At 37.3% G+C, this 13,032-nt stretch overlaps 1 protein-coding gene across 1 annotated transcript; it reads left to right on the top strand.

Moving 5' to 3' along the window:
* The first annotated feature begins 1,779 nt into the window (after positions 1-1,779).
* On the top strand, positions 1,780-12,144 carry LOC306875507 (ectoderm-neural cortex protein 1-like). The gene is made up of 3 exons (XM_079426134.1): positions 1,780-1,931; positions 2,922-4,719; positions 10,244-12,144. The coding sequence occupies exon 2, from the start codon at positions 2,929-2,931 to the stop codon at positions 4,696-4,698; it is 1,770 nt and encodes a 589-aa protein (XP_079282260.1). The 5' UTR covers positions 1,780-1,931; positions 2,922-2,928; the 3' UTR covers positions 4,699-4,719; positions 10,244-12,144.
* Positions 12,145-13,032: the final 888 nt, after the last annotated feature.

Genomic DNA, 13,032 nt, shown 5'->3' with positions numbered 1-13,032 from the left:
AAATATTAACACCGCATGCTAAAATGCAAATATATATTTTTTTGCAATATTTGCTTTTTTTTTTTTTACCCAAATATCTGTTAATAATTTGGATAATCTAATAATTTGTTAAACATTTTTTTTTTCTTTTTAAATTTGATAAAACCCAAATCAAGCCGAGCATCTTCAAGAATCGGCTAAAAACACATCTCCTCCATCTTTATTTGACCCTCTAACTCTAGCACCCTCTATTCTAATTCTATTCTTTAAAACAACTTGCACCTTTTAGACTTACACTCTATTCATTTACTAACTGCTTGTTTTCTTTAAAAAACCATTAGCTTCTCTATATTCTTTCTCTATTCTATCTATTTGTTTTCTTTTTATTTATTATACAATTAAAAAAAGCAAAAAAGGCCTCTAACACTAGCTTGCTCTATTCTTTTTCTATTCTATCTGTTTTTTTTTATTTATTATATAATAATAAAAAAGAAAAACATTGCTACGTTAGGCTAACTGAGACTTGTTATAGCACATATCATATCATTGCTTTTTTGTTGATTTTGATTGCTTCCATTGTCCTCATTTGTAAGTCGCTTTGGATAAAAGCCTTTGCTAAATGATTAAATGATTAAATGTGTGCTTTCTAATAGTTTCGCTTTAATGCAATATGGATTCTGTCCAGTAGATGCTGCTACATTCCAACAGGTATGTTATTGCTGTGGAGAAATTATTTTTCCTCAGTTTTTTCTTTAGTTTTATTAGATATTTATAAATATAAAAAAATATAAATATATAATACAGTAAAATTATATCTTAATAATAAAATGAATAATTTCTAAACGTGCCTAAAGCTTGACCCTCTTCTAACTCTAGCACTATCTATTCTAATTGTATTTTATCTATGTCTTTTTATTAAAAAATAACAATAATAATAATATTTATCTGTACTGCGTTAGGCTAACTGAGACTTGTAATAGCACTTGCACGTTGTTGCTCTTTTGTTGGTTTTGATTGCTTCTTATGTCCTCATTTGTAAGTCGCTTTGGATAAAAGCGTCTGCTAAATGACTCAATAAAAATAAAGACAAAACAGGCAATGGAAGTTAAACATATAAAACCTGCTACAACAAGGATTCCTTTAGGAAAGTCAGATATAATTGGTGTTGAAGACTGTGTAAACAGGGCATTGAGTATCGGCTGTGTTTAAGCTCTAATATCTCTATTAGACATGAACACTTTGAGTGCTGACAGTAATTTAACATCATACAGTACAGTGAGTGTTCATTCATTCATAGTACAGGGCACTGGTGTTGTTTGTGCAGCAACCACTTTGAGGGTGAAAGAAAGATGCAAAGAATAACATCATGTTTCTCCTTGCTGCATAATTGTGTTGGAAAGCAAACATTGTGGACTGATACTAAATACCAGAGAGACTCAGTACTGTATGATGGTTTCATGGTATAAAATTGTAAAATGCTATTGATTATTTAATTTTTTATTGAGTTGTTATTATTATTATTTTACCTTGTAATTTAATAATACTGTATTTAAAACTATTTTTAGTTTTTATGACCATAGATATTTTTAAACAAAAAAAGGTTTAAGAATATGCATGCATCCACCATGCTTTGTGCTTCAATATCAGTCACACTGAGATGTGCACGGTCCTCCGAAACACTTCTGATTACTAATAAAACGCGTCCTAAAATCACCTCCTCCGCCAGGATTGGACATCTAGCATGCGGGAGGAGGAGGAGCGACTGAGATCCACACTACACGCTCACTCACAGCTCACATCACAGTAGGGATGTTATCCAGCAGCGTGTAACAGGCAGATCTCATCTCGAGAAATGTTACTATTGAAACCTTTCGGCGAGACGTCTTAAAGTAACACACGTCCTTAAAAGTCGAATGCATACTTTACAAGTCCGTGCGTGGAAAGGAAATAAGGTAAAGTCATACTACTTTTGATTATACGACACAACTTTACTATATATAAAAGTGTATGCATTGATTGTACCGCTCAGGAGACTTGTCTGGCGAAAACCTGTCACTTTAACCTTCTCCTTAACGTTAAATCTTTGATTTCGTTGCGAAATAATGTTATGTCATATCATGCACATTTTGTTTCTCTACATTTTTAAGCTAAGAAAAAATATATAGAATCTGTTGTACTTTAACAGGTTACTTACATTATTTAAATGCTAAAAAAATGCACGTGTTGCCATGATAACCATAGTTAAATTAATGCAGAATTTGAATATGAATATTTTCTCATGACAGTACTTGTAAAAGCAATAAACGTAGTTACCATGGTATTTTATAGCTAGCATGGTAAATTCAGGGGCCACTGTATCTTAGTTGATTCAGCTTAAAAGCTTTTTGAAAATTTGGTTGGTCGCCTGTTTTCAATGAGAATGCATTTTAAAATCGCATTATTTAATACGCAACACAAAAAAGTAGAAATGTTATAAGTATTCCAGCATTTAGTTTTATTCACTATTGTACTAGACTATTAGGTTTCGTACTGCTGTTCAGCGTTGGATTGTTTTATGCATAACCGAAATTATGAAATGATAGCTAAGTGCAGTAACTTTATCAGAGATCAAAGAGGAACGCGGTGATTCATTTCCCATGAATCATTAAGCCTTGTACTGAAACTGAGATCTCAAGGTAAACTGTCAAAGCTGTAATGTTTTATTGCTGTTTAACAAACGATTATGGGTTTACTGCTGTCCTAGGAGATGGTGGGTTCCAAGTGTAATTGCCCTAACTATTATGTATCCACTGGCTAATTATATGTTAAGGATTTTTAAACACTGCTGAACAATAGGCCTTCTAAGTAATATCATATTAACATCCACAGATGATTTGAGATGCTAATACTTTATTGAAACGTATCTGAAAGGAAATTGTTTATTTTTTTTGTCTTTTATCCAGTTTAAAGATGTCTGTCAGTAATCATGAGAACCGAAAGTCAAGGTCAAGCTCTGGGTCCATGAACATCCAGCTGTTCCACAAGTCGTCACATGCAGACAGCTTGCTTACCCAACTCAACCTCCTCCGCAAGCGACGTGTCTTCACGGATGTAGTCCTGCAGGCTGGACATAGAGCATTTCCATGCCACCGAGCCGTCCTGGCTTCATGTAGCCGCTATTTTGAGGCCATGTTCAGCGGTGGCCTAAAGGAGAGTCGAGACGCCGAGGTCCACTTCCACGACTCTTTGCACCCGGAGGTCCTGGAGCTCCTGCTAGACTATGCCTACTCGGCCCGGGTGATCATTAACGAGGAAAATGCAGAGTCTTTGCTGGAGGCTGGCGACATGCTCCAGTTCCACGACATCCGTGACGCCGCCGCAGAATTCCTGGAGAAGAATCTACATCCGTCTAACTGCCTTGGAATGATGCTTCTGTCTGATGCTCATCAGTGCCAGAGGCTGTATGAACTTTCTTGGCAAATGTGTCTGGCGAATTTTGCTAATCTATACCACACTGAAGATTTCCTGAGCCTGCCCAAAGATAAAGTTCAGGAGCTTGTTTTTAGCGAGGAGCTGGAGGTTGAGGACGAAAGTATTGTGTACGAGGCTGTTATCGATTGGGTCAGAGCAGACATTGGAAGGAGGCATCTTGATCTTCCTGACCTTCTGCGCTTTGTACGTCTCGCCTTACTCCCGGAAACCTACCTGCTAAAGAATGTCGCATCTGAGGAGCTCGTCATGGGACACAAGGTGGGCCGTGAGATTGTGGAAGACGCTGTCCGTTGCAAAATGAAGATCCTGCAGAATGATGGCGTTGTCACGGGATTCTGCGCTCAACCCCGAAAGGTCAGCCAAGTTCTCCTGCTTCTAGGAGGCCAAACGTTCATGTGCGACAAAGTTTACATGATTGATCACAAGGCGAAGGAGATCACTCCCAAAACGGACCTTCCAAGCCCTCGCAAAGAGTGCAGCGCTTGTGCCATTGGCTGTAAAGTATATGTCACAGGTGGTCGAGGGTCTGAAAATGGGTCTTCGAAAGACGTTTGGGTCTACGACACCTTGCATGACGAATGGTCCAAAGCTGCACCGATGCTCGTCGCTAGATTCGGACATGGTTCAGCAGAACTTGACCACAGCCTGTATGTAGTAGGTGGACACACATCCCTCGCGGGGTCGTTCCCTGCATCCCCATCTGTGTCTCTTAAACAAGTGGAGCAGTACAACCCCCAATCCAACAAATGGACACTAGTTGCCCCTCTTCGAGAGGGTGTAAGCAACGCTGCTGTCGTAGGGGCCAAAAACAAACTCTTTGCTTTCGGAGGGACTAGTGTCAACAGGGACAAGTATCCCAAGGTTCAGTGCTTCGACCCCTGTGAGAACAGGTGGACAGTCCCGGCCACTTGTCCTCAGCTCTGGCGTTACACGGCGGCAGCAGTTGTTGGGAACCATGTTGTGGTCATTGGCGGAGATACTGAGTTTTCTGCGAGCTCCGCGTACCGATTCAACAGCGAGACGTTCCAATGGACCAAATTTGGTGACGTGACTTCCAAGAGAATCAGCTGTCATGCAGTGGCGTCGGGGAATCGCCTCTACGTGGTTGGGGGTTACTTTGGGGCGCAGAGGTGTAAAACCTTGGACTGCTATGACCCATCAACGGACTCATGGGATAGCATAACAAGCGTACCATATTCGCTTATCCCAACAGCATTTGTCAGCACCTGGAAGTACCTCCCATCTTAAAGAAAATATGTCTCTGATTTGGTGAGTATGTTATGGTATTACTGTCCAATTGACAACGTTTGCTTTGAGTGCAAGCCCTCTCAGATGTATAAAGCAGTAATTTTTTTTGTTGATGAAAAATGTCTCCCCGTAATTAGTGCTGTTGGGTGTCAAATAAAGACAAAATGTTCCTTAATAGTTCGAAAAGGAATGTGGCAACACAAATTACAGAGTACAACGCGTCTCTCTGGGGCGTACAGGCTTTTCCAAATGCTTCCAGCAAGAGCAGAATCAGGTTCATGCTTGTAGTTCAGCCTATGGCAAGGCCTGCGCCATTTTTTTGCACATTGCTCCACTGGAACAGCGTATGGTCTTGCTTCCCTGGGTTGTTTACAAATCCTCCATCTTTTATTTTAAATAAATGTCAGGGCTTATTGTTCTTGCTAGCGTACACAGTAGCCAGACAGATAACAAACTCAAATAATGGCTGATGATGTTTAGAGAAGGTGTGTTTATTTGAGATTGAGGCCTAATGTTTGGCAGAAAGATTCAAGAATGGAGACTGGAATCTTTCAACTTGTCAGGTGGCATCTTCACCCCTTTATTTGTTGTAAAACAGGCCTTTGCTTGAAGAATAACTCTCGTTAGTTCAGCTTCTAAAACGTCTCGTCTTGTTTAGCACACTCACAGCTTGTTACCAAGAGCTCAGCGCTCACTTAATGGATGGATGCCTAGGGGAACTGCTGTTTGCCCTTCCTCAATAATAAACAGATGGTTTGGGTGGAGACAGGCAGAAGAGAGCCTGCGAGGCCCCAGATCGGCACGGCTGCTGCTGACAAGTCTCTTTTATCCTTCTTTGAGAGTGCAATTCCAGCTCTTTTGAATGTCACAAATTCGCTGTTGATTTTTGCACAGAATAGCCTTGTCAGAAACGGTGGCGCGAGGCATGTGGAATAGGGTGCAACTATATTTTGCAGCGTTTGGCAGCCAGCAGCTTGAAGCTAAAAATACACATCGCTTCAGAAGCCGTCATCTCATAATGGGGCGAGGAAAACAAATAGAGAAAATCTCCTTCTTTTTGATGTCCACTTTTGCAGACTTCCAATATGCTTTACAAATATGCGTTGCACCAAAGGTGTACAGTCTCAGACAATTTCTCACCAGTCAGTCTCGCCCATTTAAACGCAGATAAGTTTCTTTCCTATTGTCATTGCATATCAGCGCAGTGAGTCACTGTTTGACTTTGAGTTGGTGTAGTTAACCATTGAGATATTCGGTGGAACGCAGTTCTCTCAACATACTTAGTACACTTTTTCCCAACCTGAGATAGAAAGACACGAGTTGTCTGTATGTACTCGAACAACCTGTTGAAATGATTTGACAAATACAGATTGGTTTCCTATGTTGACACATACAGCATCACTGCATCAACATAGCATCAACACCTTAAAGCTAACAAGAATAACAGCCAGAAAACGCTGCTTAGACAACTTGGGTTATGTTTGAAACAGCATGCTAGCATACTTTTCTAGCAGTATATAGTATATGTATTTCAACACATGAATTATAAAACTGTGCTGAATACTATATTCCACAATGCATTTTGCTTGATTTGTACTTCCATGGTTACAGATGAATTATATTTCCTGTCTTCAGGCAACTTTAATGTTTTCTAGCTGGCAAGACTAGTAATCCAAACTGTAACATGAGCACTATTGAGGAAGTTATCAAGATCTTCTTATTCTTTGGTCTTGCAGAGCAGGCTGTCGTAACTGGCACCCATCCAATATATACCATATGAGTCTCTGTTTGTTGTATGACACACCTGATCTAGGTCAAGGGTCGGTTGCTGGCTTTCAGGACAGCTTTATTATCCATGGAGGTGGACCAGAGTGACCCTCAAGGTCAATACTAATGTTTTATTAATGCGCGCCTTCTAAAAGACCATCCGAAACGCTAACAGAAAGATTCTTTATTTTGGCATCTGCGTCCGGCCTTTCATGCCCAACACGTGCATAAAGTCACCGCGTCCTGCTGAGCCCTTGCGGCACGCCTGGATCTGCATAAAGTTAATGGATATTTTTTACACGCCTTTGTCCTGGAAGCGGGACCTGCAGAAAGAAATTGAATAGTATAAAGGCCTCAAATTGGTTACCAGCCATAAATAGATCAAACGGGTCATTCAACTCGCTTGGTGTAATTAATCAGAATTGCATAATATGCATACATCAGAAGAGGTAAAAAGGTTGCGATCTGCATACAAACCATTATTGTTTTTGAAGCCAGGGGCACAGAGATTGAAAAGACCCGTGTTTTTGTTATTCAGGGATCAATTAGAGCTCACTTCTGCGAAAAAGTTACGCAAAAGAAAATGCCAATGAGGTTTAGGCGGCCGTCCTGTCTTGCTGTGATTTATATGTTAACCCGCACACTCTTGCTCATTAGTAAACATTGCCAGAATATTGAGAGGTGGCACATAATGCAAAGAAAAGGGCGTTCCTAATAAATAAGGTGCTGATTGGGATTGATCTGTTAGAGGATCAATAGGCACAGTAGTTTACACCGCTGTCATTAATTCACCCCGTGACCCTCATTATAGCTGCTGAAACCATCAGGAAAGAGCTAGAGCCAAACCACTACTTCACAATTTAACTGCGCTGAAGAAATAGTTATTTATTAGTAGGGATTATCAATAAAATAAAATAAATAAACAAAAGTTGTTGATAAATATTTATTATTCACATTTATTTATTTTATGCACATTTTATAAAAAAAAAACAATTTGATACAAAACAATGGGAGAAAGTCATTTATTTGGGTAATACTTGAGCAAATGTTTTTATTTGATTTGATTTAAAGTACTATTAATCGTGAAAATAGTTTTCACCATTTTTTTAACAAATTAATTTGAATTAATCACTCAAACAAATAAATAAATATCATTTTATGTATTTTGTAAAAATAAAGACAAGTAGATAAAACACTAGCTAATTTATCTTTAACAATTGTACTTTTCGGCATTATTATTTAAGTTTTATTAATTATTTTCCATTACTTAAATTTATTTATTTACTTTATTATTTATTTATGTGTTTAATAAATATTACCCAATTTTATAAAAAAAACATCTAACTAATCATTCCTGTTTTACCATTTATAATAAACTGAACTGAAGAAGGCCTTGAGCCGAAACATTTGTTTTGACATCAGTAATGAATGTAAAATTAACGTTAAAAAGAAGAGTGCGGATCATTTATAACACTACTTTCCTGTAGCTCAAATAGTAGAGCATGGCGCTAGCAACGCCAAGATCATGGGTTCGATTCCCAGGGAAAGCAAGAGCTGATAAAATGTAGAAACTTGTAACTTGAATTATAAGTCGCTTTGGATAAAAGCGTCTGCTAAATGCATAAATGTAACAAAAAAAACTGAATGATTTAGCGCTTTTTCAGAGCTAATTCTTCACTGCGCATCTTTAGTAAATCCTGACAGTACGCCAAAAGACGGTTTGGCGACAATTTTAACGCCAAAAGACGGTTTGCGCTGGCGCAAGCTGTTAGTAAATCTGGCCCTAAGACTTAAAGTCCTTAAAAGCCGGAAAAGGTGTGTTTTTTTATATTGTAAAGTACATAGTTGACTGCCTAATAAAACATAGTAGTAAATTCTAGAGTTTGGAAGAACAAACTATATCTAATAAGGACAAAAAAGAAGGTTTTCAGTTTATGGCTGTGCTAGGTGATGAAAAAAAAGACTATAAAATCTATTAAACACAAGCTGATTGAATCCCAGGCATGCGTTCGGGTCTTTAGACTCGCTTTAATGGAATTTCCAAGGGCTGCAAACTGGGTCAAAGGTCACCTGTCCTGCTGCTGCTTTGGGACGGGTGAGACCACTGACACTGATGGACGAGCACTTACGCAACACTCAAAAGTTCACTTTACCACACTTTAAGCATTCATGTGGTTTGTGTAGCATCGCTTCTCACATATTAAATTAAAGTGTCTGCCACGTCCCAGAAATAACACAACGGTATGAAATACGGGATGCTTATGTTTAAACATAACTGCTCTGAAGCTGCTGTACTTGTGAAACGCTGATCTCTCTCAGGAAGTATTTTTTTAATGCTGCTGGAGTGTTGATGGTCTCAACAATGGAAAAACAGACACCGTGTCCGGAAAGGATGCAGTATTGGGAGAAACGAGTAGCATTTGAATTTAGTATCTTTTTCTGTCCAGATCTGAGCTTTGACCCTCATGCATCACATCCAGAACAGTATTGATTAGAGAAAGATCATTATGTCTGCTGGTAGAGGGGTTCAAGCCTTTAATTACAGCAGCGGACGCATGGAAACACATGTTGTGGTGTCAATAGACACTGCTGGGTGCGAACGGATCAGCTGGCTGGCTTTAGCAGTTAGGTCACAGTATTATCTAGACATTACAGCTTTGATAACCCTGTTAAATTCTAAAACAGCTTCAATGGTGTCACTCCCAGACTCAGCCTTATTCCTCGGTTGAGCTGTAACCGGCTTAGCTGGAAAGCATACAAATACATTAACAACACTCATAGTGTTCTTTAAAATAATATATATTTTTGACATTTTATTTAGATTAATTATAAACAATAGTATAATAAGCGATATAATATTAATATTAATAATAGTGTTTAGTTGATAAATTATTGTATTATGCCATGTTGCTACGTTTCAATTTTTAATATTATAGTAAAAAAACAAATACAATAATACAAAACTTCATTTTAATTACAATATTATTAATAATATAAATAAAAATTAGACTAAAATAAAAATAATAGTAATTGTATTTTATATATAATTTAATATATATATTGTGTAAACAATTTTAAAAATACCATAATATGATGTTATAATTGTATAATTAATAATAATAGTGATATTTATGTTAATTAAACTATTGTATGAAACATCTGCATTTTATATGCCATGTTGCTAAATATTTGTAAAAGTAAAAAAAAAAAAAAAAAATATTCAATGTTAATTTAATAATACATTTTATAATATTAATAATAATAGTTTTGTTATTTTTATTAAATTAAATTATTGTATATATATCTGCAGTTTATTTGCCATGTTACTCTAGATATTGGTTAACCTTTAGTCAAATGGTTTTCACATTCCTAATGCAACCGAACAGATAAAATACACTCTCAATAGGTAAAATGTTCAAAAACACATCTAAAGGAACAGCCTGTTTTATAGGTTGTGGAAAAACATGTTGTGAAAGTGGAAATTAGGCACAAGTGAACTTCATGAGCTCATTACCTACATGTTTCAGGGGATGAAACGCATTTAACAGGGCAAGAACAGTTTTATAGTGCTTGTTTTAAGGCTCTTCTGAAGTTAAAAGCAGCTTAACATACCAAATGTGATCTCATTATTAAGTGTTTGTAGATTACGTGTAGTTACTATCGTATAAATACCATTAGTTTTGTGATGCACCCAGTTTCTCAAACTAATGTGAAGGATTATAGGTGAACCATGTGGAGTTCAACATGTGTAACTCATTCCCTGTTTTTCCGTCCTCAGATCTTCCGGCGTTCTCTGGAATGCAGCTGAGTTTCCCCCCCACGAGGCTTGGGAATGCCGGGGGAGGGGAGACGCTTTTCCTCTTTCACATTCACATGGACCTCGGCTGGAACCAAGCCTTAGGTCAGGCGGGTGGGTAACCATGGCAAACGGATCCCATCCCAGCTCACCGCGGTCCTTACGGCGAAACGCGACCCTGAAGAGATGCAGAAAGCATTGTGAACGCATGTGTACATAAACTTACTAGACTCAACTCTTTAAAACAGGTTATTTTTAGCCTGATGTTCCACACTTCAGCATCTCGCTCACTCACACGGATCCTGCTCGGTCATAAATTAAGTAATAAATAACTCTTGCCTCTGGTTACTCGCTTTAGCGCATGAAACTGGGCTCATTGTGTTCTTAGTAGACTTGGGTATCCTTTGAAACAGGAAATGAACCCAAAATTGTAGAAGAACTAGTTAGGCTGTGCTGCCTTTTTATATAGAATGTTTTTTGATATTGAATATATTATCACACAAGAATATTCAAAACGCTTCTCTGATTAGCACTGTATTCTTGATATAAAAGTACTAGACAAATAGCCAGCTAATAAACAAGTTTGGGTGGTATTATTAATTAAAGCAGATTCTCATTACCGTAATGCAAAAATGTCAATACCATCGTGCAAAAAGAACAAGAACAATGGTTAAGTATTTACGCATATCCAGATTTGGATTTTAAAAAAAAATATATATTTTTTTTAAACGCTTAAAAATCCTGGACAAACTACGGTAATGTGGAAAACGTCCTCAAATTGTCATGAAAATAATGTCAAAACAAAAGAAACAACAAACTAGATTTTGCATAAAGAAAATTAAGCCTGGTTTACATTGTTTGCATTGTGACATTATTTTCAGAGCAATTAAAACACATTCCCCCCCTAAATTCTGATTACCGTAATGCAAAAACATCATTGCCATAATGAAAAAAATAAAACAATATATTATTAAAATTGTAATTACATTGTGGATTTAAACAGAAAAATATGGCAATGAAGAAAAATTCTTAGTTGTCATGAAAAATTCACAATGCAAAAAAACCAAGAAATTATATTTTGCATGAAGAATGTTTTTAGATTGTTTGCATTTTTTCAAGGCAATTGAAGTTGATTTTCCTACTATATTCTCATTACTGTAGTGCAAAGAAGTGGTTACCACAATAGAAAAAAACTAGATTATTCAAACTGTATTTATGCGTATGCAGATGTAAAGCCTGGACAAATTACGGTAATGATGAAAAATTCTTAATTGTCATGAAAATGTCACAATGCAAAAATAGGCTTCTTTTTCTTTCGACAAAATGTGTCACTTAACTGTAGGATAACGTGTAGTTTACAATGTGAATGGCATTTGCTTAGTTATTAAGGTGGTTAAACTACTAAAGCTGTGGATTCCTTCTTAATGGTTTTGTGCCAAACCATCAATAAACTGTTTTCAAAGTGTACGAAAACCTGACAAACTTCTTAAATGTTGTTGCCGTACTTGTAGCCTTGATTATGTTCTATATACATTTGTGAAGTATATTGTATTTTAAGTAGATTTTGCACATTGTGTCCTTCTCACTGTTGAACGGTCATCTACACTTATAAGGGTGTTTACTTAAACGTCATTAGAATGTGTTGCCTAAAGCCAAAGAAAGCAGCACAGATAGAGACATGTTACCAGCTAAACGCTGCATTATTGTGAAATGTTTGTTTCTTTGTCGTGAAATGTCTTCATTTGTGTACAAGTTTTTTATATCACTGATTCTTGTTCTGTTTTTTGGATATTTAATACCAAATATTATTGTTTCTAACTTCTGTCAGGCATACAGTGGAGTGTATTAAAATACTTTTTTAATAAAATCCCGGTGAAAATGCTAAGCACGTGTTCTATTGTTTTGTAGAGCAAGGATTGGATTAGTGGATTAGCATGACTAGGATCTGCTGAGTGACAAGGAATGTCTCGCAACTTTCATAACTTGCTAGATACGCTGGAATTTTGAAATTGTTGGTCACGTCCAGTCGATTTTAACCACAGCGATTTCCAACCGCTCCAGAAACCTGGAGCGTAAAGTTCAATTTCTCTGCACAAACTTTACAACTTCATGTTGCTATTTTAGCTCAGAGATGGTCTTCTTCAATCGAGGGTGTGTGTACATGTCACAGCACCAGCCTCATTCCTCTCATTCCCGGGCAGGTGTTATTAGTGGGAATGCCAATGAATGGCACTGAGACTCCAGACTGCATTCCTTTGCCCAGATTGTAGGGAAGAGATCTGTCTGTTGAAACAAAGAGACATCAATTAAGCCAAACTACTGTTTATCGCAGTAGTAAACCTTTATTTCAAAATGTAAAATTTCTTTCAAATGAACTTTGAAGAAACTGACCAGACGTTGGTAAGATTCATCCAGAGGCAAAACCCACTTCTGATGGTTATAGGACTACTAATTAAATGACAACGCCTTGTTCTCTCACCCTCAGGCCATCCAAGACGTAGATGAGATTGTTTCTTGATCTGAACAGATTTGGAGACATTGCATCGCTTGCTCACTAATGGATCCTCTGCAGTGAATGGGTGTCGTCAGAATGAGAGTTTAAACAGCTGAAAAAAACATTGCAATAATCCATAGGACATCTTTGTTTTGTACTGTTTTTGCTTGTAAACGGTACTTGATCTATGCAGATTTCTCTCCTGATTCAGACAAGACAACTTTTTTTTCACTGGATAAAGTAATATTATGGATAAAGGACTCATATTTCGTCCAAA

The sequence above is a fragment of the Barbus barbus genome (genome assembly GCF_936440315.1).
Source record: "Barbus barbus genome assembly, chromosome: 9".
Classification (NCBI taxonomy): Eukaryota; Metazoa; Chordata; class Actinopteri; order Cypriniformes; family Cyprinidae; genus Barbus; species Barbus barbus.
This window is presented reverse-complemented; position numbering and strand designations above follow the sequence as displayed.